General features: G+C 32.4%; 1 protein-coding gene across 9 annotated transcripts in view; it reads right to left on the reverse strand.

Annotated features, from left to right (window-relative positions):
- Positions 1–25,157, reverse strand: part of LOC129793348 (SCY1-like protein 2) — a 78,373-nt gene that overhangs the window by 5,047 nt on the left and 48,169 nt on the right. For 2 of the 9 annotated variants that reach the window (XM_055833272.1, XM_055833271.1), the window contains exons 13-16: positions 24,168–24,304; positions 23,878–24,091; positions 13,239–13,492; positions 5,062–5,211 (exon numbers count right to left, since the gene is read on the reverse strand). In XM_055833272.1, coding sequence (XP_055689247.1) covers positions 5,062–5,211; positions 13,239–13,492; positions 23,878–24,091; positions 24,168–24,304 — 755 coding nt within the window. Of the gene's footprint in view, positions 1–2,381; positions 5,212–6,636; positions 6,655–10,930; positions 11,000–12,799; positions 13,137–13,223; positions 13,493–23,877; positions 24,092–24,167; positions 24,305–25,157 lie in introns of those variants that run through there. The other 7 variants (XM_055833269.1, XM_055833266.1, XM_055833267.1 and 4 more) reach the window with 7 other exon arrangements.

Raw genomic sequence — 25,157 nt, forward strand, 5'->3', positions numbered from 1 at the left:
ACTAAGCTATTTAATGTATATAAAAAAATTCTTACTAATTATTTACAGAATAAATTTCGAAAGAAAAAGAAGAATAGTCAAAAGATAATTATTTTATATTAGGTATAATAAATAAAATTATTAAACAGAGATAAAATATAGAAAAATATGAAGTTTTCTCTAAAGAGATATTCTAATTAATTTTGATTGTAGCATTTTATGGTTATACTTAAAAAAAATATGCCTAAGAATTTTTTTTAGCAAAACAAAAATAATTTCCAAATTATCAAATAGTCTACCGTACGTTTTACTAAGAAATTAATTATTGTTAAAAATAGAGTTGAAGACCTAAAACTAATAGCATCGCTAAATATTATAACCAATGTAGAACTACTCATTAAAACAAAATAGAAAAGTGTTTCTAAAAGTATCGTGTTGCAAAATTCTTTAATGATAATTTGCACACAAACAACGTTTCCTAAGAATCGTGGCAAGTGCTTAAAATTTTTTGATTAATTGTTATTTCATTATTTTAATAAATTTATAATAAAAAAGACATTCAAAAATACATGAGACAGCTATAAATAGATTAGAAAGAGAATTATATATTTGTGTAAGAATTTAGACGTATTCACACATATAAATGAATTTCAATCTTAATATGATTTAAAAACATTACTTCTATCAAATTCATTTTAATTGTATCTAAAGAAACTTTGAAATTTTTATGCATAAATATTTTGGAGCTATAGTTTAGAAGGCTTTTATATAGGAATAGGATCAAAATCATAATCATAATAGGAAAAAAACTCAAACTTTCAGCATATAATTCAATTTTTTTAGCATTTTATTAATTTCATATTTGAGCAACACAATTTAACCCTTTCGCGACCACGTGAAACATAAAAACATGCATTCCTTTTATCGTGACATTTATTCTATGGATGTTATCAGAAAACATTTCTCCGTAACAACATCTCATTTGTCCTAATTTATGTAAAAACGTATTTCTAAGTTGGAAAAACAATGTATGAAAATAAAATGATTCACGTTTGGGTCTACGTATGACCCAATGGCCGCGAAAAGGAGAAAGACGTTTATTCGTTTCAATATTGTCTATGACCTTATTGTAGAAAAAATATGTAGTTGATAATAAGCTTTCGTGTAATATTGTGAAGAATCGTAAAAGGGTCTAAAATCACTAATGAGACTTACTATTTTCCATGTTAAAAGATACAATGACGTTACCATGTAGTATTTTATAAATATTTTAGTATTAACCCTTTCTGTTTTTTTGGGTCTTAGCCAATCATGAAACATTATATTTTCCCAAATTTTAATGAATGCAATTGTTTTTTTTAGTAAGAATTTAGAAATTCTTACTAGAAAAAAAAATAGAAATTCACGCAGAAGAAGATGTTTTGCCTAAAAAATGTAATCTGATTTCATTTATAGAATAAATATCGGGATAAAAGAGTGCATGTTTCAATGTTTTTATGTTTCACGTTGGACGCGAAAGGGTTAAATACATATTATATGAAACATTCGCGCTAACGTTTCACCGGTGCGGCAAAAATTTCTTGTAAACCTTTTAATCTGGACCATGATCAATGGATATATTGGGTTCTACACAAAATTATTTCTGAACATATACACATGGCTGTGATCGAAAATTCAACAATTGCGGAAGAATATTTACAAAAATGTTAAAAATAAATACTTTATCAAAATATATCGATGAAATTAATATAAAAGTTCCATAATTCACAATGGTAATGTCAGTATTCATATTTCTTGAAAAAGCCTAGTCGAGTTTTTCGGGCTGATCAATGTTGAATAACCGTAAGTCTGTTTGGTCATTTATGAATCTTTTAATGTTCTATTGTTTAAGTGTTCTTTTCGTTACTATACGTGAATCAGGTATTAGCTCAAAATGAAACGAACAATCCTTCTCTCAAATATATTTATATAATTAAAATTGTGTGAAAATCTTTTATATAGATACTTCCTTCGTAATTCTGCTAAATTACTTACACAAAAATACAAGGAAAAAGATGCAGAAGAACAAAAAAAGGAAACATGAATGTCAATGGGAAGAGCGTGCAAATATCGCAAATAATAAGTAAGATATTATATAATTATAGCGATGACCAAGGTAATAAATGTCTCTGGTGCATTCACAATAATTTGTAAAAATGCCAATTAAAATATTTCTTTTAAATAAAGAAATAAAAAATAGGAACTACCGTGTGACTAAGAAAGTCTGCCAATTATACAAATAAATTATACATTAAGTTTTTTTTTGCAATTTGCTTATTTTTTTTAGAGATGAAAATGTGTGTCTTTTTGTTACACTAATATTTTCATCTTATAGAGTAAATTTTGGAAGGATATTTTTCAATAAACAATATTTTTTGTGTAAATTCAATTAAATTTAGTAATTTATAAATAAAGCAAATAATTTTTTTTGCTATCGGGGAAATAAATTGGATTGGTTTCTATGTGAAATTTAATAAAGCAAAAATTTGATAGCAAATTTTGCAGGGTTTTCTATATATGTATATATAATACTTATTTGTTGTGATAAAAAATAAAATGAGTTTGTGAAATTATTGAGATAAAAAAAATTTGTTCAGAAATGAAATTGGTAATGAAAAGCTCAAATTTCTGTTCTGTACAATCTAAAATTAATTTAAAATATGTACAAAAAGTGATCAGCATGTGTCAGTCATTCAATTTAACAATTCTTTTCAACAATTTCTCGATTATTGTTCATGTTTTTGTATTACTCAACAATAATTTAGTTACATTTTATTTGCATATTTTTGCTCACAAAAAATCTCACAACTCTTTAATTTTGTAGCACAAAGAAAAGGAACTAAAAGAATTTGCCTTTTGAAATAATTATGCTTGAAATTTGTTCTCTTTGTTTGTGTTCTATTTGTTGAGTTTTCTTTTTTCCGTTTTCTCTCGTAAGGTGGTAAATGAAGTTCTTGTTTTTTTTTAGCCAAATGCGGAATGATGAATGATCCTTTCATTTTCCACTTCACTTGAATGCACAAATTACTGGGCGAAGGTCGATAACATGGAAAAGTCATAGACGAGCACCACCAGTATGATGATTTTTTTGCTATTATGTGAGAAGTAAATCCATACTCTTGTGAAACCATTTGTATTGTTTTTACCTTTCTATGCAATTTTTTGCAATAAAAGAATCATCGAGTCAAAAAAGAGAGAAATTGTGACTATAAAAGCATAGAGAAGCCGTGACATAGAAGCGCGATGAACGAGAGAGTGGGTGAAAGAAAGGATGATATGAACAAGAGAAGAATCATTATAATTTTGCCTTTGAATGCTTCCACAAATGCAGCAAAATGCAAATTATTTCCTTCTATGGATATAAGAAAAGAATATTACATACGAATATAAGTAATGGAAAAAGGAGTGAGGAAAGGATTTTTTTTGGTGAAGTAAAAGATATATTTTACTTACATTTTCTTCTATATGATAAAAAGAACAGGTCAAGAAGACTAATAATTTGTTTATATCTTTTAATTAACTTCTCTTCAAAATTCATTTCTCTCCTTTTCCGCGTATTTAATCCCCTATATATACCTACATATATAACATACATATATGTATCTCTTCCTCTTATTGTTTCCTTTACTAATTAGATTATTTTTATTTATTTATATACTTTTTTCAACAATAAAAGGCACGTATTGTTTTTGCAATTATTTTTCATTAAATCCCACTGTAGAGCACTCAAAGCCAAATTGATTGTGTCTTATGATTTTTTATAATTACAATAAAAAAAATGTCTGCTTAATTTTTAAATAATTTTTAATTGTCCGAATAAATTTTTGTAGAGGATTTTAAAACGAAAATTTGGGTAAATGGTGTAAATTTAATTTTTACATTTATTTATTTGAGCTCTTTTATTAAATAAAGTATAAGGAGATATACTAATTGTAGGTAAGAAACAATATTTATTAGATTTTTATGTAATTTAAACTGAATAGGGGAGGGCGGGGTTAATAAAGTCACTTAAGGGTTTGAAAAAAACCTAAAATATCACATTTCCTAGCTAGATAGAGCAAAATGATCTAAGAAAGAGTTATAGGGCAGTAAATTTTCTAAAGAAATGAGCTATACTTTTCGTTTTATCTATTTGGGAAATATGATATTTTGAGCTTTTTCTAAACCCTTAAGTGACTTTTTTAACCCCGCTCTCCCCTAATAATATTTTTTTTCATCCTTCCTCATATAAGTGCATCGGATAGAAAAAAAATATATATTTATTATTTTCATGAGATTTGGCGAGAGATGACTGTAATTCTTAATCATATACTATAGGTAGTATATTCTATAATTTTACAATGAAAATCAATTAAGTGATTTTTTCATTTTTCTTGGAGTTATTCTAAAAAAAGTTTGTGCAATTTAGCAAAGAGTGTGCTCTACTTGGACTTTTTGATCTCTCAATTTAAGTTGATTTATTTTCTTTTAAATAATAATGTATAATTATTTTTTCACTCTGGTGGTCGACATGACTTTAAAATTTTGCTATAAATATAAATTTCTCACAGTTATAAATAAAAAAATCAATTGATTAATATTAATCTAGGAAGGGATTTGTCGACCTTTGCCCAGGAGGATTGTCTCATAGAAAGTTTTTATATTCTCATTCTTTTATCATTCCAACATAATTATTACAAAAAAGGCTAATTAAAGTTTTACTTCCTTTTACCCAAAAATATCTCTTCAATCTTTTACTACAATACATTCAATCTTTTTTTTATTAAATCCGCTCTTCGAACTATATATTATGTAAAGTTTTAAATCCGTTTTTACGGCACTTTTCGGGAAGAAGATTGATAGTAGATAGGTTAAGATATTATATATTTAACTCGTGATACGGCAAAAGATTACCGATGCAATTGATGTGAGGGATCAATTTGAGAATGTGATATTGAGTGACGGACACTTGCGAACATAAGTTCGACTGGGGTTTCCGTTGAGCGCGCCGTGTTGTATCGGACTCGCGGCACCGGAACCATAACCAGTGGTCAGTTGCCTTACCATGCCCGAGCCGAGTTGTTGCAGTAAGCCGGAACCCGAGCCAAGTGGTCCAGATGACAAGCACGTAGACGGTCTCCGGGAGCGGATGGACTGCATACTGGAGCTGAGTAGGAATGGCACACTGCTTGAGGTGTTTGGCATTGAACCACCCTGTTGTTTATGCAAAGAGGGAACATTTGGGAGGGAAAAAATATCTCAATTAGTCTTTGCTCTTATTTACATTAAAAATTTTATTAGTTCATTGCTGTTAATTGTCTCAAGGATTAGTCAAATTGTTTGCGTAAATTGTTACTTTGCAGTTTATTTAATTTATAAGTTCGTATACAAACGAAAGAATCACAGCTAAGGAAATGCCCTGATGATTCACTTTTAAAGTAACCTACCTAAAATTTATTTAACGTAACGTAACGTAATGTATGTCAGTTTACGTTTTTCTTACGATTTTTTTTATTAGTGAATTGCAGGAATATGCCGTAATGTCACTCATAAAAGCCCACATTTAAGATTTTAGAATTTTACTCGCTTTACTCCAAGATACGTAAATTCTAGCATTAAAAAATTCATGTTAGATTTATAATTTGAAAGGGGCTTTTCTTTATGCTTTTTTTTATAAATTTACATTTTGTCTAATCCTTATTTGGCAAAAAATCTCTTATATCTAATATTATAAAAAAAATTGTGATTAATTGTAAAAAATACATTTTTTAACCCTTGGAATGCGGAGCGGGGTCGTTGAACGACCCCAGCGCTATATTTCGTGTTATATCTCCATAAATATATAAGATACCATTCCCATCTTTTGGAAATAAGTTCTTTGGTTATCTGAGGAGGTTGTGTAAAAATTTCAGCTCAATCCGGCCACCACAAGAAAAGTTATTAAGGAAAATGTAGAAGAAGGGAATTCAAAAATTGGTGTAACGGTCATGCTGCGGAAAATTTTTTAGAGCATAAACAACATAAAACTTAATTAGAAGTATGTAAATGTGCAAAACAATAAAGAATATTCGAGAAATATTGCCATTTATCACTTTGCGGGAAGTTAGGGGAATGTGGGGAAGAGTGAAAAAAAAATTGCAGTTTCTTGGCAAATTTCTCAAAAAGAAATTGTGAAAAATGATTGAAAAATGTTTTTCCCTAATATCTCCTTCTAAGTATTTTAGGGCGGCGAATTTGTGGTGCAGGGTGCAAGAGGACTATATAAGGAATCTATAGGCACTAACCCGACAACTCCAGGTTGTATAGTTTGGGAGAAAATTGGCCTTCTTTTTGGGGTCGTTCAACGACCCCACCTTCGCATTCTACGTAACTACCAAGGCCTCCGCATTCCAAAGGTTAAAAATCAAAACCTTATAATGGGAATGATGATTGAAATGCAATGAAATGACGGTCACCATTGCAACAAAATATTTGTTAAAATTTTTCTTAAATGTTTTGTGGCAACAACTTTTAACGCAAATTGAAATAAAAACATTTAATTTAATTGGCAATACAAAAAAATGTTGTAAAATAATAATATATCATCCAACACCCTTAACTAGACCCCTAAGTGTTTTCTTTCAATTAATTTGTACTCACGATCATGCTCCGTGCAAGCTGCGAGAGGAAGAAATAAGCTTTTTCAGTAGCATTTTGCAATGAACGCTTTTCTCTCTCTTTTTTTTTTAAATATTTTCTTTAGAGTCAAAAACACACTCCAACACATTGATATAGACTCAAGAGATCATCTCTTGTTAAACTATTTTATTTGTTTTTGTGTGGTGGGAAGATTTTTCACGGAAATCGTTTTGAGTGTAAATTATGTAGTAAAAAGGTTATTTTAATATGTTATAGACATCACACAACATTCTCAACATAGACGCACACACACACTGCTCAAAAAATTAAGTCTTTAACATTGTCTCAACGAGTGTGACATTCAACAATTATTAATGGGCGAGATGTTTCAGCTGCCATGGTTATTTTTCCCTCATCCCTTATGTAATGTATATATATATAAATATGTATGTATGTATATATAGAGCACATCCCCTTCTTAAATGATGGAGAGAGCACCATCCAATTCACCCTGTGTCTATTTCAATTTCAGCGTACAGCAAAATGCCAAAGATTGAAATATGAAAGTTTTATCAGCAAACGCCCTCGGATGGTCGTGCGGAGCAAAATGAATTTTCTGTCGTGTGAAATCCACTGTCAAGCCGTTGAATCACGTCAGAAGACAATGGAAATAGAACCAAGTAAGAGCTTTTAGAATCTTAAAAAGGAGCACCAAATCAAAATTGAAAATTCTTCAGTCTATATACACGGAGATTTATTGCATGGGTTTTTTTTTAAATTTCAATCATGGAAATATTCGAAAGCTTTCTACTCACAGCCTTCATGAATTATGATTTTAAAATTCAATTTTCTTGAATACATTATAAAAATTTTCAATTTCATAAAGTATATTAAAAAAGAAGTCAAATGGAAAAATTATTTTCCCCCGGTCAGCGTTGGAAATGAAATCTCAGTTCAGAATTAAAGCCGCAATTCTGCCAGAGCTTTCGGCCCTAGATAGTGCCTTCCTCAGTGGATCATGCGCAAAGAATTTCTGAAGTGAGATTTCGTTTCCGATGCTGAACGGGGGAAAAATATTTTTTTTCCATTTGACTTTATTATTCTTACGTCGTCTACATAAAAACTTATTATTAAAAAAGATGAAAAACACAATAGGTACGTTATTCTGATTGAAACACGGGAAAGATCTTCTTTATATTTTCTCAATTTATTTTCACGTGCGACGTTTCGAGGGCGTGGGTTTCCCTCTTCTTCAAGCAATGAAATGGTGGGAAAATAACGTCAATACAAAATCTATCAATACACAGAACGCAAAGTCGATCCACATCAATGCTATGTAAAACGCAAACGTGACGTTATTTTATACCTACATTTATTTGCAAAATGGGAGGCTTTTTGATAATTTCTTTTTTTTTTATCAACAAGATTTAGTGTAGGTATCTGAACTACGTTCTCAAATGATTAGTTTTCGTTGATCGAATAGAAAAAGTATGTTATCATTGAAATTCTGAAAGTGAACAAATTCAATCACTTTCAATCGCCGAGATTAAAAAAAAAAGATTTACTATAGGATCGTACTTATGAAAGTATCTTATAGGAAAAGGTAGTAAAAGGGTTTTTGTAGTTGAGGAAGTCGCAATGGCAATCTGTTTTAAAAGTCTGGAGATTTTCTTTTCAAAAGAAGATCAACAGTGGGTATATAATGTGAAAATCACATGTCTTTTGAAATGATATTAAGAAGATTTGTAGGAAACAATTTTCCAAAAAGGTATTCATGGGAGAGGGTGAGGTTAGAGAGGAAAGTCTCCGTAATATTTCCATCAGCATGTAGTTCCATGCTTCATATAAAGTGCACATGATGCTGTTACCTTCCGAGAAAGAGATTTCTTCATGATATAACTATAGCTATACTTTAATTCAATGAAAAGTACTCAATGAATAGGGCGCATAAAGGCGTTATCCTTTATATGCCCCACCATAAAAATCTACCCCTAAAATAGTACATGTTAAAATATCGGTGAGTAGATATATTTATTATTTCGGAATTTAATGAAACTTTCATAACTTTGTTCAATTCCAAAAGTATAAAGAGCGGTAAGTTACACTTGTAATCTTGATAAACTTCTACCTTATACAAATATATGTAAATATATATTCTACATCTCCATGAACAACATAAAATTATGCTGAAATTTTAAATTTAAAGCTTTTCATGCTTTCATCTTCCGCACATTTTGCTGTACGTGTCAGATTTTGCAAAATGATGAGCTAAAATGCTCTTAACAACCCCAGTTGTCAATGATGATATGAATTTTATGCGTAAGCATTGGGAAACATCAATTTAATTCAAGCTACTATCTCGATATTGTTCCATTGACTGCTTCACAACATTGCACAGAAGAACATTGAGGCAACAGTTTAAGATATCCATATATAGATTTTGCTCATAAATCGATGCACATAGATTTTCTTTTAACTGTTTAAGCATTAATACAAGGAGCCATATGATGTTTAATGAATGAAACGAATTTACACAGATAGAAAAAAAATTATAACTGAGAATTTTTTCTATTCTTAATTTACTTTCTTCTATGACGTATCGCCGTACTATTAAATAACGGTCAGTATGTTTTAATAATATATTCTTCTTAAATTGCTAATATGTAATGAGAATTTTTTAATTGATTTTTTTACTATTCGTTGTAATACTTCATGCAAGTTTCACATTTCAACTCCAAATGATTTAATCTTTCTTACCAGTCCATGAGTATGAGACAGATAATACGCTGTTTTCTCTCAACCTTTTTCATATAAAATGTTCACTATTAAGTGCTTGGGACTATAGTGTGATTAAGCAGTTAAACCCTTCAATAATTGAATATTGTCTATTTTTTTCAATTTATTTATTTTTTCAAAAATTTGCCGGAAAATTTCTATTTCTTATATACGAGTAATGCTTCTGATAATATACTGTGGTACTAATTTCACTCAATGTCATTTTTAAAGTAACACATTGATATTACATCGCAATTAGTCAGAGTTACTAAGAAAGAGTGGTTAATAGAGGAGAGAAATGTTATGATATCTGCAGATAGTTGTATCCTCACTCAAACCCCATTTCAAACATTATATAATTTTTCTTTTTCCGTGCTAATGAGGGCAAAATAGAATAAACGGGTGGAAATGCTGGGGGTTGAAATTATATACCGAAATATTTTCTCAAAACATCACAACTTTGAGTGGGAAACTGGAAAATGGCATTAATACCTAAATGAAGTGAAATTTTTGGTATATGTTTATATTCGAGCTTTTGAATGGAGAAGGTCTTAGACCTGTGTTACAATAAAACTTTAGCTACTCAGTATTTGCCTTTTATGCTTGTTGAAAGTTTAACTTGAGACTCTTGGTCGCTCTTCTTAATTAATGCAAATTGCTTAAAGTGTCACATAAAACAATAGAATATTGTCTTAATTAAGACTTATTTCGTTGGCTTCTACTGAGTTGAGAAGAATTCTTGAGGCATTTTTTATGACAGTTACAGTTCAAAAAAAAATTATGAATTTTTAAACATAATGAAAAATTTAGGGATAATAATTTGTTCTAAATTAGTGATTTATATTTGAGGAATATACTTTACATAAAAAGCATAAACGTATTATTTTAGGGTATGATTTATGGGTTCGTGAAGATTCGATTTCTTATTTCTTTGATAACTTGAATTTGAATGAAACGTATAAATACATATATCAGAACAAATAAATTGCTAACTTTTGATTGAATGAATTTTATTAAAAATTGGTTACAGGAAGACATAAAACATTTAAAAAAAGTTGAGGGAATGAGATGAAATGTTTTCTCAAAGTGAATTCTCTGGACACTATACTGGACATCACGTTGAGTAGCCAAAAAACACAGAATACTGTCTTGCTTCCATTGATAAAAATATGGGATAAAAAAAATTACTTTTATTGTCAACAAGTGCTGTTAAAGTAGTGAATAAAACATGAAATATTTGGCATTGAAATCCATTTATAGGCAAAGTTCAAATATATAATATTATATATTAGTAATATTTTACGGATAATCGTAAAATAGAATAGAATAAAAAAGAATGATTAAATAAATCCATTAAAAAACAGTGAAGAGTATGTCACTGACTGCTGTTGCTTTTCTATGTTAAAAGGGTGCTTCAGCAGTGCGACTACAAATAAAAAAAAAACAAAGGGATGGGAAGCTGACGAGAAAAGTGGGTGTGAAAGTGAAAAGAAATATTATGTGTATGGGGATGATGGTTTAGAGAAAATGGAAAACTTACAACATAAGCAGAGGAGGAAGGCACTGAAAGGCTCGAGCCGGAGCCTCCACGAGCGCTGAAGCCAATGCCCTACATTGTGACACAATTTTCATCATATTTTATATTTCCTTCACTCAGCTATGACTCTATTTTGTTAAAAATATTCATATGTATATTATTTTTGAAATGGAGATAAGATGAGGAATATAAAGAAAAATACGAAATGATGCTTAATAGGGGAGAGCGGGGTTAAAAAAGTCACTTAAGGGTTTAGAAAAAGCTCAAAATATCATATTTCCCAAATAGTTAAAGTGAAATGAATAGCTCAATTCTTTGGTATATTTCTTGCCCTACAACTCTTTCTCAGATCATTTTGTTCTATCTAGATAGGAAATATGATATTTTAAGCTTTTTCCAAACCCTTAAGTGACTTTTTTAGCCCCGCCCTCCCCTATACATACACACTTTTTTTTTCTCTTTTTTTCAACTTATGCGCACTCTGCCTAAAAAACACGCTATAATGTTTAGCCCTTAATCTCATAGTTTAATGTTTCAATATTGTAATATGTTTTTATTTCTCTAGAGGAAGCAGCAATTTTGTGTGAGAAACTATATAGAAAATTTATACAGGAGAAAAATAAGACATCTCTCGAAAGCTTTTAAATCTATTTATTTTTTGGGGCTTTTGAAAAGTTCGTGGTATTTTAGATCATAATAAAAATATCAATGAATTAGTAATTCTTTTTTTATTAACGTCTACAGCTGTCTTAGCAATGTAGTGATATTCGAAATGAAGTTCAAATATGTGACAAAACTCACAGACAGAAAAATACAACTAAAAACTCATAGAATTAAAGCAATCTTGAAAATTAAAAATGGTAATAAGAGAAATGGAAATATAAAAGGAATTATGATTTGAATTTAATATACAGTCGTGACCTGTAATGCGTTTACCGTTATTGGAAAAAATTTTCTGTGTATTATTCTGTGACAAAAATGTTACAATTAAAATTCGTTAAACTAATTATAATTTACGTAAATTTAACACTTTTTCAAGTTGGAAAAAAAGTAAAATTTGGGAAAATAAAATGTTTGACCCAATGGACGCGAAGTGGGCCTGGGGTGCAGTGGATAGAGCGCTTGAGTGCGCATCCAAAGGTCGCCGGTTCGAATACAGAACCCGGCAACGCGCCCCATCCGCCAACGTGCAATTAGATCACGTTTTGACCGGTTGGATCAGGAGATTGATACACTCCTATCCGTAAAATGGCCCACACGTGGTAGTATCTAGCAAGGCCGCCCACTACTTCTCCGCAAGGAGAACAACAACATCACATAGGGCGGCCGGCCCTGTTCCTATATGGGACGTAGCGCCAAAATATTTATTATAACAATGGACGCGAAAGGGTTAAAGAAAGAAGTGTGTTGAATCCGTAACATTGACAAAATCATAGAAACAAGGTTTTTATATAGTGTAATATATGTTTCTATGTATTGTATTAGTTCTAGCTGAGCTAGAACAGTCCAAACACATATCAATATATTTTTTAACACACAATTTTCGCAAATATATGAACAAAAAGGAATATATTCTTTTACCATTTAATTTCAAGTTCTCAAAAAGAAACACAGTTGTTCTTTTTAATATCCGAACTTTTCAAGCACCCTCTTCGTACTACAATTTCATTACCAAATAGCATTTTGTGTCTCTAAGGCTCTAAAAGTGCAACTTTCACCTGAAAAGAGGAGCTTAAATTTTATATGTATAAATTATAGCTGGAAGCTTCTATGTAGCGAAAAAAGCACTCTAGTTTTATTTCCATCTTTATGATTGTGACAAAATTGGGGCAAAATAAATAAATACTTTGAGCGTTCTAATGGTTCTAATAGAAATCTGTACAGGAAAAAAAATCACTTTTATAAAAGTTATATTTTGCATTAAATATAGGTAATCTAATGAAAACAATACTACGTGGCTTCAATTCTAGATTATATAGAAATAAATAAAATATGGTAACTTTAAATATGGTGTTGTGATTAGTTAACTTGGTTGATGTGATATAGTGTGCTCTGAAAACGAGCTATATGTGATCGATCAACCATGAATCTTATCAGTTCATGTGTGTATGGGAGACTTTTCCATCCCAAAATAGTTGATTGCAAAATTAGCATGTTGAGCTCGAGAGTCTACATGAAAAAAAAATTAATGCTTCCCACTGTGAGGGCGCTTTTAAGAGACGAATGGGATGAGAGTGATGTTGAATATAGAGAGATGGCTTTAGTTGTCTATAATGTTGACGGCCATTATGGCCACCGTGATGATACTTACAGTTGGTGGGGAGAGATTGATAGCGGAGCTGCGGCGTTCTTGGGGTCCGATACTGGAGTGCCGACGTATGGGGAGTCCCCCACCAGGAGTACCACCTGGCGATGAGGCGCAAGAGGGCGCAATACGAATCTTCGGTGTCATTAGCGTGTTATCCGAGAGACGTCTATTTGGGAATGCATTAGCAACGCGTAGGAAATTGCTGTCCGGTGAAGAGGGGGAGCCACCAAACCACCATCCACCTAGCATACCTGAACCTGCATTCAAATAAAATAAAAGTTTGGTCAGGAAGTTTGGTAATGATTTAAAAGGTTAATAACTTTTTCTATTGAATTTAGATTGTAGGTTATTATCTTGAAAATATTCGTTAAAGTGCAAAATGTAAAAGTGATTTTTGCATAAAAAATGTACAATAGGTACTAGGTACTTTTTGTTTCAAACAAACGCGAAACCCAAGCCCCTAATCACATGTGAGCAAATTTCATTTCAATCTATAACAGGGGAGCGTAAGAGGGTATATAGTGGGAGGAGAGGGGATGAATAAGTAAAGTACATCAATATAAAAAAACTCGTTATCTGACTCTTCAGGAGGTAAAATGGAAAAAAAAATCTTTTTTTTGTGAGGGCGCTATAGCGGAGGGAAAGGCCGAAATCCCATATAGCGCTTACAATTCTACCCCTATACTGAATTTCATCAAGATCGGCCCAGCCGTTTCGGAGGAGTTCATGTGTTACAGACTTTTCATCTCTTTCCAATATCTGTTAGACATTTACGAGAATTTTTTATATTGAAATATAAATCTTTAAGTAAGGAGTGAAAAAGTCTAAAAAGAAATTTTTTGAGAACATTTTATTATATTTATCATATAGGTACATTAATATTTTTCCATTTCAATAAATGATTTTTAGTGGAAGAATATAAATTCATGAATTTTGCAGGATATGTGTGTGACAAAACTTAAAGAATATTTTTTGCTAAAAAATATTTTCTATAGGGGAGAGCGGGGTTAATAAAGTCACTTAAGGGTTTGGAAAAGGCTTAAAATATCATATTTCCTATCTAGATAGAACAAAATGATCTTAGAAAGAGTTGTAGGGCAAGAAATATCCTAAAGAATTGGACTATACATTTCGCTTTATCTGTTTGGGAAATATGATATTTTGAGCCTTTTCTAAACCCTTAAGTGACTTTTTTAACCCCGCTCTCCCCTACCTACTAGAAACATCCCTAGCTTTATTCTATAGCTACTTCTATTTTTAAGATTTAATAATCTTGACTATTTAATGCTTTTAAATGTTTTGTGCTAGTTACTCTCCAATTAAGTAACCACTCCACAATGGGTAGGAAAGACAAATTCTTCAGAAGGGAACGCGGTCAGTTTGAATTCAAATTTTAGAGCTCCGCAGTACACGGCTCAGGGCCATTTATGATTGAATTATTTCGCAGTTTAGTAAAATACTATCCATCACAAAACACACTGAGATGGTTCGTGGTTTTCACCGTTTTCGCTAGCTTTAGTACAAAGCTACAAGTTTCTACTCAATATCATCCACTTAGTGCTATGAATATACATACAAGTCTACTCCGAAAAGGAGTATTATATACCTATAAATAGGGTGTATGAAAATAATTTTAGTTTTCGCAGTTGAAGTTTTCTTCCATAAAATTCAAAATGATTTCTTGTAATAGTGTGGTTTATTATATGTATATAATTCTGACCATGGGGAGTTCATAAGATGCGAGAATGGAACAACATTGAGAGTTAGCACACAGTCTTGTTTGTGGTTTGGTTTCTCCTTCAACATATACCCTCAATTAGCCATTACTAACGGATGGGTTTTATGTTACTACTGTTACATATATAAAGAAAAGATATTTAAAGGAAGCTTCTTGTTACATACTGGAAAAGAAAGTATTTTAATGGGAAAGCTTCCACAAAATGTGTCAATAAATATTTCTTTACAACATTTTTTAGACATTCATTTTGAATTGACTTTTAAGCTCCCAAGAAAAGCAATAAAATTTCTCAAAGAGTTTTTGAAAATGTTTAATTAGGTATACTTAGAATTGGAATTAAAATATAATGAAAGTTAAAACAAATTTTAAAGAATAATAAAAAAAATACATTGATTCTATAGATTAAATTAATTGGAAAAATATTTGAATATTATAAATAAAACTAGTCAACTCGACCCCCAATCATATAAGAAAACTCCATTTTAAGATATAAAATGGGGGCGTATATTAGTAGGGGGGATGAATAATACCCCAACAAACAAAATAGGTTCTATAGTATTCTCACTGAATACTTCAAGTAAAATTTATAAAACCATGAATTTCCTAGAGAACGCTTGTAGATAGCTCATATAAGTCTCTCAGACCATTATGAGCCAATCTGGCGCACTAATAAGGGCCTACAAGAGTTCTCTAGGTTTATCCTATAACAGTCTTATAACTATCTACAATAAATATTATAAGAAAATGAAATACTTATTAGTGCCGTCTTGTAATACACTATGAGAAACTTATAGCACTGCTTATAGGAACGTTATAAAACTTACGAAAAAATTCGTAAAAATTTTAAAAAAGATTTTTAATTATTATTTTTTTTCCAATTTTCTATTTTCTATATTATTTTGATTTTTTTATACATATTTCGTATTTATATATTAAATTATTTTGTTATTATATTATATGATTAATTCATAGGTATGTATAATTGATGAACATATGTCTTGGATAACTTCCTCTGCATTCCGGGAACATATCTGAAAGAGTTGAGAATACACACATATCTTGCCAGGCAAATGTGTGAATTTCGTATTTAACAAAACTCCTTAGAATTTATTTCTACCGAAGTATACGGGATATTTGGTACACTTTTATACTCGTAGAACATTATGGGAACTCTTTAGAACCTTCTGAGAATTGAATTCTTATAACGATCTAGTTAGCTCCTCAAAAATGCTCTCTATTAAAATTTCGCATCTCCCTTGAGAAAGTATTGTACGTACGCGACAAATTTACTTTTTCATGTGAAAAATTGCCTTTCTCAGCTACCATACTTTTGCATGGTAGAGGCGATATGTCAATGCTAATTAAATACGAGAAAAAATATTTTCTTTTTTTTTCTTTGAAAAATCAACTAGATGATGTATTGTTGCGCATATGTATTAGATCGATTAGATCTCAAAAAATAATTTATATTTAGCAATGAAAATATAACTTTAATAATAATTTTTCATTAAGGGAGAAAGAGGTTTCATAAAAATCCTATAAGCAGTTCTATAAAATTCTTATTGCATGCTATAAGCATTCTTTTAAGTATATTTATCTTATAATACCCCATTATGAAACATATTTTCTTGTAGATTATTGGTTCTATATGGATAGGCTGTAGGCTTTTATAAGAAGACATTATTGGAATTATTTTCCTGAGAACAAAAGACTCATATCGAAGTCCTATAGAGAACTACAATCATGGCTTATAAGAGCAAAATTCTAGTAGAACATATAGCCTATTTAATCCCTTTATAAGACAAAAAGTTCTGTGTTACACCATTATAACACCTTTTTAGAACTTTTAGTCTTTTAAGCCAAATGAAATGTTTGTTGGGACGGTACCCCGAAAAATTTTTAAAATAAAAAAAATCCTGTTATATAGCAGGTATAAAATTGGAAAAAATCAATTTTTCTGTGGGGGCGCTATAAAAGGGGGTTGGGGCGGAATCCCATATAGCGCTTGCAACTCGTATTGACTCCCTCTACCCCCATACCAAACATCAAGATCTGCCCAGCCTTTTCGGAGGAGTTCATGTGCCACAGACAAATAGACAAACAGACTTTTCAGTTTTATATATTAAGATACATAATGTACTTATGGTTCTTTAACGATCGATATTAATTGATTTTTCTTAAATTATCTTAAGATAAATTTTTAAACAATACAAACTATCTATGTAGGTGGAACCTGAAGAAGGTATTACGTAAAACGAAGTATCTTTACAAAAGAGCTAAGAGGATCATCAATAGTTTCATAAAAAAATCTAAATAATATGTTCTAAGTCTTCAGTTCCTAGCCTAGGGATGGAGGGGAAAATATTTTTCGTATTCAGTTAGGAAATGAGTGGTGTTAATGGATAAATGTACACTACACGTTGTTATAATGCGAATCATGGTATGAAATGTGATTTTCCTCCAATTTACATAGTGAAATAGGGATAATATTTTTCATTTCCTGACTTGCCTTATGTGGGTGGTTTTAGTGAGTCAATCTTTGTGTGTTTGAGAAAATTGTAAGGGCACGAGTGGGTGAAACATCTTAATAGGCAAAATAATACACATACTCAAAATAAAACCCATTTTAGAAGACAATTTTCCCCCCCAAAACAAGAATTTTCAACGATGGGTGGGAGAGAACTTGCGGGTGGAAATGAAGAGATATTAGAATAAACAAATAGCACAACATTCATCACATAACGTACGCATCCGAGGGGAGAAACATTAAGCTTATAAGGACTGATTTAGAAGGGAGTGGAAAGCAAGAAAAACCCTCCAACCCGTCACCTGAAAATGTGCCTCATTTAAATTCACATAGTATTAAGATCAAGTTAATTTACCCTTTCCGTTGCGAGACATCCTTATAATTATTTATACATTCATTAATATACGCAATCCATCTCGCTCTGTGCTAGGCATGCTAGAGTTGAAAATGCTAGACACGTTTTTATGATTTTTTTTAAAAATTTCTTTCGGAGCATTGGAATAAAATTAAATAGAGGTTGTTGACTTCAATTTTATCATTACACGTGAAAAGTATTGACAATATACTTTTTCAATCCTATAAATAATTTAATTTTTTTTATTTGATGGTCTCTACTTCCATTCAACTCTATAACAAGTCTTGAATACTTGGAGAGACTCTCTAAGTGATACTAAGTGCGTGAACGTTATATACAGATATGTACATAATATTCATACTTTCTCCCAATGCAAGATAAGGGAATGATAAAAACAATGCTCTGCAAGTAAAATCATAAATAATTCAGCCTCCCGTCAGTTTCACTTCAAAAAGCCTACCCTTAGCTCGTTGTAAATGCTTTGCGTGGCACCACAACGTGTGTAACCCCCAAAAACATTTGGTCTCTCATTCTACAGATACTGGAATTTACCCACAATAATAAGACTGTCTGATGATGCTATTTCGGGGTCTTCCGTGCTTGCGCCAATTATTATAAGAAATATTGAATGAAGTAACATCTTTTCAGGCAGCACGTTTTGTTACAATTCTGCGTGTTAGATTTTTTGGCACAAGAACAAGGTGAGAATGGAGAGTAAATTTTTCGACCGTTGTAAATCACGCTTTGTTTCTTTAGTCTATTGCTAAAATAACTTACTCTCTTTTGACATGTATATGACAAAAATCTTCAAGAAAAACGGGTTAAATGGGGGAAGAGAAATTTCATTGGTGAAAGTATCTATTTGTAAGTTCATTTGAGCTTTGATCTTATTTATCAATTTCCGAGGCCAGAAAAAAACTTAATCTCAAATGAAGTTGACAAATGATAAATAATATCCATTAACGGCTGTTGCATTTTCTTCTGCAAACAAATAGGATAGGAATCACACTCTTTCAAAGCTATATAGGTTTGTTTTTAATATAGGAATCGTAATTAGCAAGTTGGGTCTATCAACTCTTAGAAAAGTGTGAGTAAATCATGTCTTGCAACATTTCAACGAAGATGTAAGAGAAAAAAATTATTTATTTGGTTATAAGACTTATTAAAAGTCAAAGTGTGGTGAAGTACAATGATGGTCCAGCAGAGTAAAGGGAATGTACTGGTAAGTTTCACTTACGGGCTGTGATTCTTCCTTCAGATGACAGTCCAAGTGTGGTGAAAATTGAGGTGGATAAATTTTTAGGAATGGCTTTGTCACGCAACGAATCACAGCCAACGCGCATTAGTAAGCCTTTCCCCAGAATTTACACGCGTTGGCTGTGATTCGATGCGTGACAAAGCCATTCCTAAAAATTTATCCACCTCAATTTTCACCACACTTGGACTGTCATCTGAAGGAAGAATCACAGCCCGTAAGTGAAACTTACCAGTACATTCCCTTTACTCTGCTGGACCATCATTGTACTTCACCACACTTTGACTGTCATCTGAAGGAAGAATCACAGCCCGTAAGTGAAACTTACCAGTACATTCCCTTTACTCTGCTGGACCATCATTGTACTTATATATGTATATTTATAGGTTTATATATTTTTATATTTTTATATTTTTTATGTATAAAAAAGGCGCCCCGCTTCGCGGGGCGCCAATTAGTTTGTTTAAAATATATGTGAATAGGTGAAAGTAATTGTTGATGTAGCAAAAAGGCAGAAGGCAGCCATTTTGAATTTTGAAATTAGTAAAATCTGATAGGTCATACCCACTATACCTAATGAAACTTCAATTGAAAAGCCTCTATCAAGTACCGTTAAGCCGATATAAGGCAATATTACAACAATCGGTACATATGGAAACCTGTTTTGGTCTATATCTCTGAAACCGCGACATAAATTTTTTTAATTTTTTTTTTATTAAAAGGTGTACCTATCACCTATAACATACTAAAATTTAATCGAAATCTATCGTCCAGTTTTTGAGATATTAATCGAAAACTGGTCGAAAACTCATCGAAACTTTGGTTTTTGATTGTAGGCCCTCTAGCGGTAACGTTTGAAACTTCCTATGTATAGATAATTGTAGACCTTTTTGAGATCTTTCATTCAAAACCGGTTTGGTTAAAATCGGTCAACCGGTTTAGGAGTTATGGCCGACTTTCGATAAAAGTCTATATTTGCTAAACCGCTTGTCCGATTTTTGGAAATGAGGTATCGTTGAAAAGGTCTTAAGGGCCCCTACAACATATTAAAATTTCAGACCTCTAGCTATAATAGAGGCTGAGATATAGCGAAAACAAAATTGAAAAAAATTCAAAATGGCGGATGCAGGAGTGGGGGGTCGAATTTGATATCATAGTTGGACGACTTCCAGTCGATAATTGAACTTTGCCGGTGACCGCAAGTCTCTATCTATTACCGTTCTCTTGTAATTGAGCTTCAAACTACGGCCGGACGGCCGGACGGACGGACGGACGGACGGCCGGACGGACGGCCGGACGGACGGCCGGACGGACGGCCGGAAAAGTTTTTCGGCGCATACGTTTTTTGGAATGTGGGGACCCTAATTCGTGCTCATACCAAGTTTGAGCCCGATCCGACGACCTTGAGTTTTAGAGTGGACACAGAAGCTGTGCTATTCTTTTCTTCGAAAGAATCACAGCTAAAATATGTAGGGGAACGTTGCCCAATTCGGACCTCCTAAGACCTTTTTCAATCCGCTATTACTTAAAACTGATAAAACTTAAAATGTATAAAGTAATATGAGTTAAAAGAGCATTAAATGGGCTTCAAAATGGTACCAAATTTAAGAATATTGCTTTTTATTATTTATACCATTTTTTTCTCATTCTGCGTGAACCTTTGGAGGTCGGAATTGGGCCACGTTCCCCTTCCATTTTACTAACACTTTATATATTGCTATCAGATTTTTCAATTAGTCTAAAACATTTATTTATTTCGTATTTGGAAAGGGAGGGGTTATATTTAATTTCAATTCATGAACTTATGTATGTTGTAGACTGTAGAGGTTAAATTCATTACATACAGATTCTTTTAGTAAAAAGCTCTATGTGTCTCTTTATATAGCAATTTTAAGGTTTAGGATAACTTAACTTACTCTTTAATCTTTCCATTCAGGGTCAGACTCACCTTCCTAATCTAAACATGAGAAAGCTCAGCACATCAATTACTTGGGCTTCTGAATGACCAATTATAATTTCAACACGATGTGGAAACCCTCTCCTTTTTGGAATTTACATGAAGCTCCTACTCAAATTACATATTCCTCTAGAGAAGACACTCATGGGATGTTCAATTTATTGGCTTGGCCAAATGTTTCATGCAATTGCTCTTTGGACGAGAGAGTTTTTGGGGTTGGGGACAATTGAGGTAATTGATTGAAACTAAAAGGGACGAAATTTGTGGAACAAAAGCCCAGGTGAAGGCGTCAAAATTAGTTTTTCATTGTGATAAGGTGAACCCCATTCCCCACTCCCTATTGTCTAACAAAAAAAGTTCATTTTCTTTTCTTGGGAGTTCTTATAAAATTTTTCTTCACGGTGAAGAAAGACAAACCTGGAGAGGCCACGAAAATCTTAACACAATTGTAAATGTATTTGCTTCTTTTGGAAGTTCATTCCACTGCGTCATGGATTAAAATCACATCCCCCACATCCCTTGTAACTGAGTAACTGTGTGCAAGGAGAGCTTGATGCAAAGTGGGAAGGCCCTGCTGAAAACATGAGATTGTCGAATAAGCAAGGAATTCAATTCACATAAGAGATAAAATTTTCATACAGAGAGATAAACATGAGCTGCTCACTGTTTCCTCGGTGCTCTTTCTCACCCTTCCTCTAGTGCGCCGAGGCAACATCTTAAATTTCATTTTGTTCTGGGTAAACATATTTCAATTCAAGAGTCACCCACATCCCATCCGCACACACTGTGACAATCTGTTGCTGTAGCACACAGGGTTGTGGGATGTGCACACCGTCTTCTTCTCCCCCATTCCCGAAAGTGTACTTTTTAGTGGCAATAACACCCAAGAACACGACACACAACAAGGTGGTAATTCCGCGAATGCTATTTCGCACCCTCACACCCATATTCGCGGATTCTTGATACCTCCTTTGGTACACAAGTGACAAGAATCCACCATGAAAAGTCTCATCTGTGACATGTTTCGAATTTAATTCAATATTACTATCAGCCATCTTCCATGGCAATCCATCAAGAAATAATGGATAAGTAAGGACGGAAAAGATACCAGTTGGGATTCTTAAATTTTCTACATCTATTTTACAATACCTACTACCTCTATACCATTTAAAAATTTCTAGTTTATTTTTCAACAACTCAAAAGAATGTAACATTACAAATTTTTCAATCTAAGATTCTTAGAAAAAGTTCGCGTTCTTACAGTGCCTTGTGGGAGTGCACCATCGAGGAAATGTCTCTTCTGTTGCATGAATTTTATGTAGGTACCAAAAATTTTCATATCACATGGTTTCCAGACATTTTACGATACCATTTTTTACAACTCAAACGCCACGAAAGAGGATTTCAAATTAATAAATATATAAAATATTTCCAGGGGATTAGCTCGTGTGTGCCTCTTACCGAATTTCAAGCGAAATAGCTGTAAATCTTACACACTTCAAAAAAAATGTGATGCTGGAAATTTTAAGTGAGTAAAAAGTCATATTAATAGATAGAGATTAGAATGTTTTACGTCAGCTAAGGAAGGGTGTAAACTCGTAAAACTGATCTTACCCACGGAGACATTTGAAGGAGATTTCACTGCTTTACTTAATCAAGAGCGTAAAATGGTATTCTTAAAAAAGAGGGTGGTTTAAAGAGAAGTTGGCGTCTACAATGCATCTTGTAATTTAGGTACATATTGTGTGGAGTGCAGTGCACACTGATTTCCAAGTAAATTATACCTATCTTTTTGGTTTGAGAAAGGTGAAGAAAGAAAGGGAGGAGAAATAAATAGCATCCTCATGAGAATGCTGGTAAAATTTGAAATGTAGGCGCTCAGAGGAAAACATTTATGTATATATCTATCATAATATCCAAATTATCTCCCTACAAGTCTCATAACATACATACATGAATTCATCTATGATCTGTAAAATGTTCACTCTGTGGCAATAAGAACGTCGAGTTTGTGGCGGAAAATCAACATGAGGTACCAGGCTGGGTGGACGTGTGGGAGGGGTACTGTATGAATGTACGGTGTATAGACCTTTTTATATACATATGTTTATATATACAAGGAAGTCGGTCTATTTGTCTTTTTGTGGCAAATTAAGTCCTCCCAGATGACTGCTGTAATATGAGTAGTAAGCTTTATGTGAGATTCCTCGCCTTTCCCCGTAATAGCGCCTCTACATAAAAATCGATTTTACACATTTTTTACCTGTTGCTGACTCAGATAATGGGTTCTAATGCTTTTTATTTTAAACTATGCATTAGGATATTTTTTATTTCTACATTTCACTATTCTCATAAATCAAAAAAAAAATCGATATATTTTCGTGAAATTTGAATTTCCTTAGTGTCTAGATAGTTCCACAATAAGCTTTTTTAGCTGTGATTCTTTCGAAGAAAAGAATAGCACAGCTTCTGTATACCACCTAAAATGCAAAGTCGTCAGATCGGGCTCAAACTCTGGATGAGCACGAATTGGTCTTTAGCTGCAGTGGATTGGAAGCGACTCTAATCGCGGTCATCCCAAACAAATTTGAATGTCTACATAGATAACGGATTCTTTTTTAATGAATATACTAAGGTTACTTTAATTATTCACCCCAGCACTTACGCTAACCAGTTATGGTATCCAGTAATTACGCTCCCTAATTACAGCTTTAAATGAAATTTTCTCACATGTGTTTGGGGGCTCGGGTTTACTAGTATATTGTATGCACTATGTGTACATACATATAATGGAGGATAGGCAGGCATACCTGTTGAATTCTTCCGTGCCATGTCCTCGGCACTTGAGGTTTTTCGTTGGTCGATGCGCAGATTGGGGATGTTAAAGGGTGGCACATGCATATTGTCCGATGAGAATTGATGCCGCAATGGTCGATGGCGTTCTGGTGATGGAATCGACAGATTATCTAACTTGAGTTTATTCCTCTGTTGTCGGTCAATGTGATCCAGCATCTCCTGTAGCACCTGGCTCACACAAAAAAGACACACATTTCCATTGCATCACTTGTTATAAATGCATCAACAAGTTCTCGTCATATACCTCCAGCAATATAGTAAACTGCTCCAAATTGAGGGAAGGATTGACGGTTTGTGGTAGAAGAGACGGCATCACTCTTGTTGCCATGATATTAACGGATAGTCCATACTTCTTGTCGCTCAGCATTATTCGGTAGATGTCTGTATGGAAGACAAGGTGGAAAAGTAGAAATTGACTCAAACAGAAAATTTATTTAAATATTAATTATACAACCCCGGGGAAACTCCTCATTTAAGTAAATAGTCAGAACAGAAAGGATATCTACTAAGGATCTAAGGATTAGGGCTCGGACTTTCGATCTGAACATCGAAGCTTCGGTGATTCGAAGCATCGAAGCGTATTCGAAGCACTGCAAAAGAACTGCTTCGTTTTTAAAATGCTTCGATTATTCGAATAATCGAATAAGCTTCGAAGCTTCGAGTAATTTTTAGATATTCGAAGCTTCGAAGCTTTTTGAAATATTCGAAGCTTCGAAGCATTTTAGGTATTCGAAGCGGATGGACGATTCGTTTTAAAAATGCACAATTGAGCTGTGCTTTTTTTGTGAATTTGCGTAGCTTGAAGAACTTTTCTTATAAAATTATCCTCAAGCGCGAAGCGTCTTTAATAAAAAACAATGTCCTTAAGAAATTATTTTATTTTTAAATATTTTTTTTTAATGGTGTCTTCAAGTGCCAAGCGCCTTTAATAAAAAGTAATTTTCTTTTTGAAAAAAAAAGGAGTGACTGAATATGATTTCAAAAATTTTTTAATTACCAATGTTTTTTTTTTCGGAAAAAAAAATTTTTAAACGAAGTTTCATGTTTGACTAAATTGTTAGTAGTTTTCGCGATTTAAGGACTTTCGAGCGCGCCATTTTGAATTTTTTAAGGGTCACAGGGAAAAATTCATTTTATATTTCTCAGGTACCTCCTACAGAAAACCGAATTTTCAGTCAAATAAAAAAATCATTGCGAGAGACAAAACATTTTTTTAAATAGCGAATGCACGTTT

The sequence above is a fragment of the Lutzomyia longipalpis genome, chromosome 3 (assembly GCF_024334085.1).
Source record: "Lutzomyia longipalpis isolate SR_M1_2022 chromosome 3, ASM2433408v1".
NCBI lineage: Eukaryota > Metazoa > Arthropoda > Insecta > Diptera > Psychodidae > Lutzomyia > Lutzomyia longipalpis.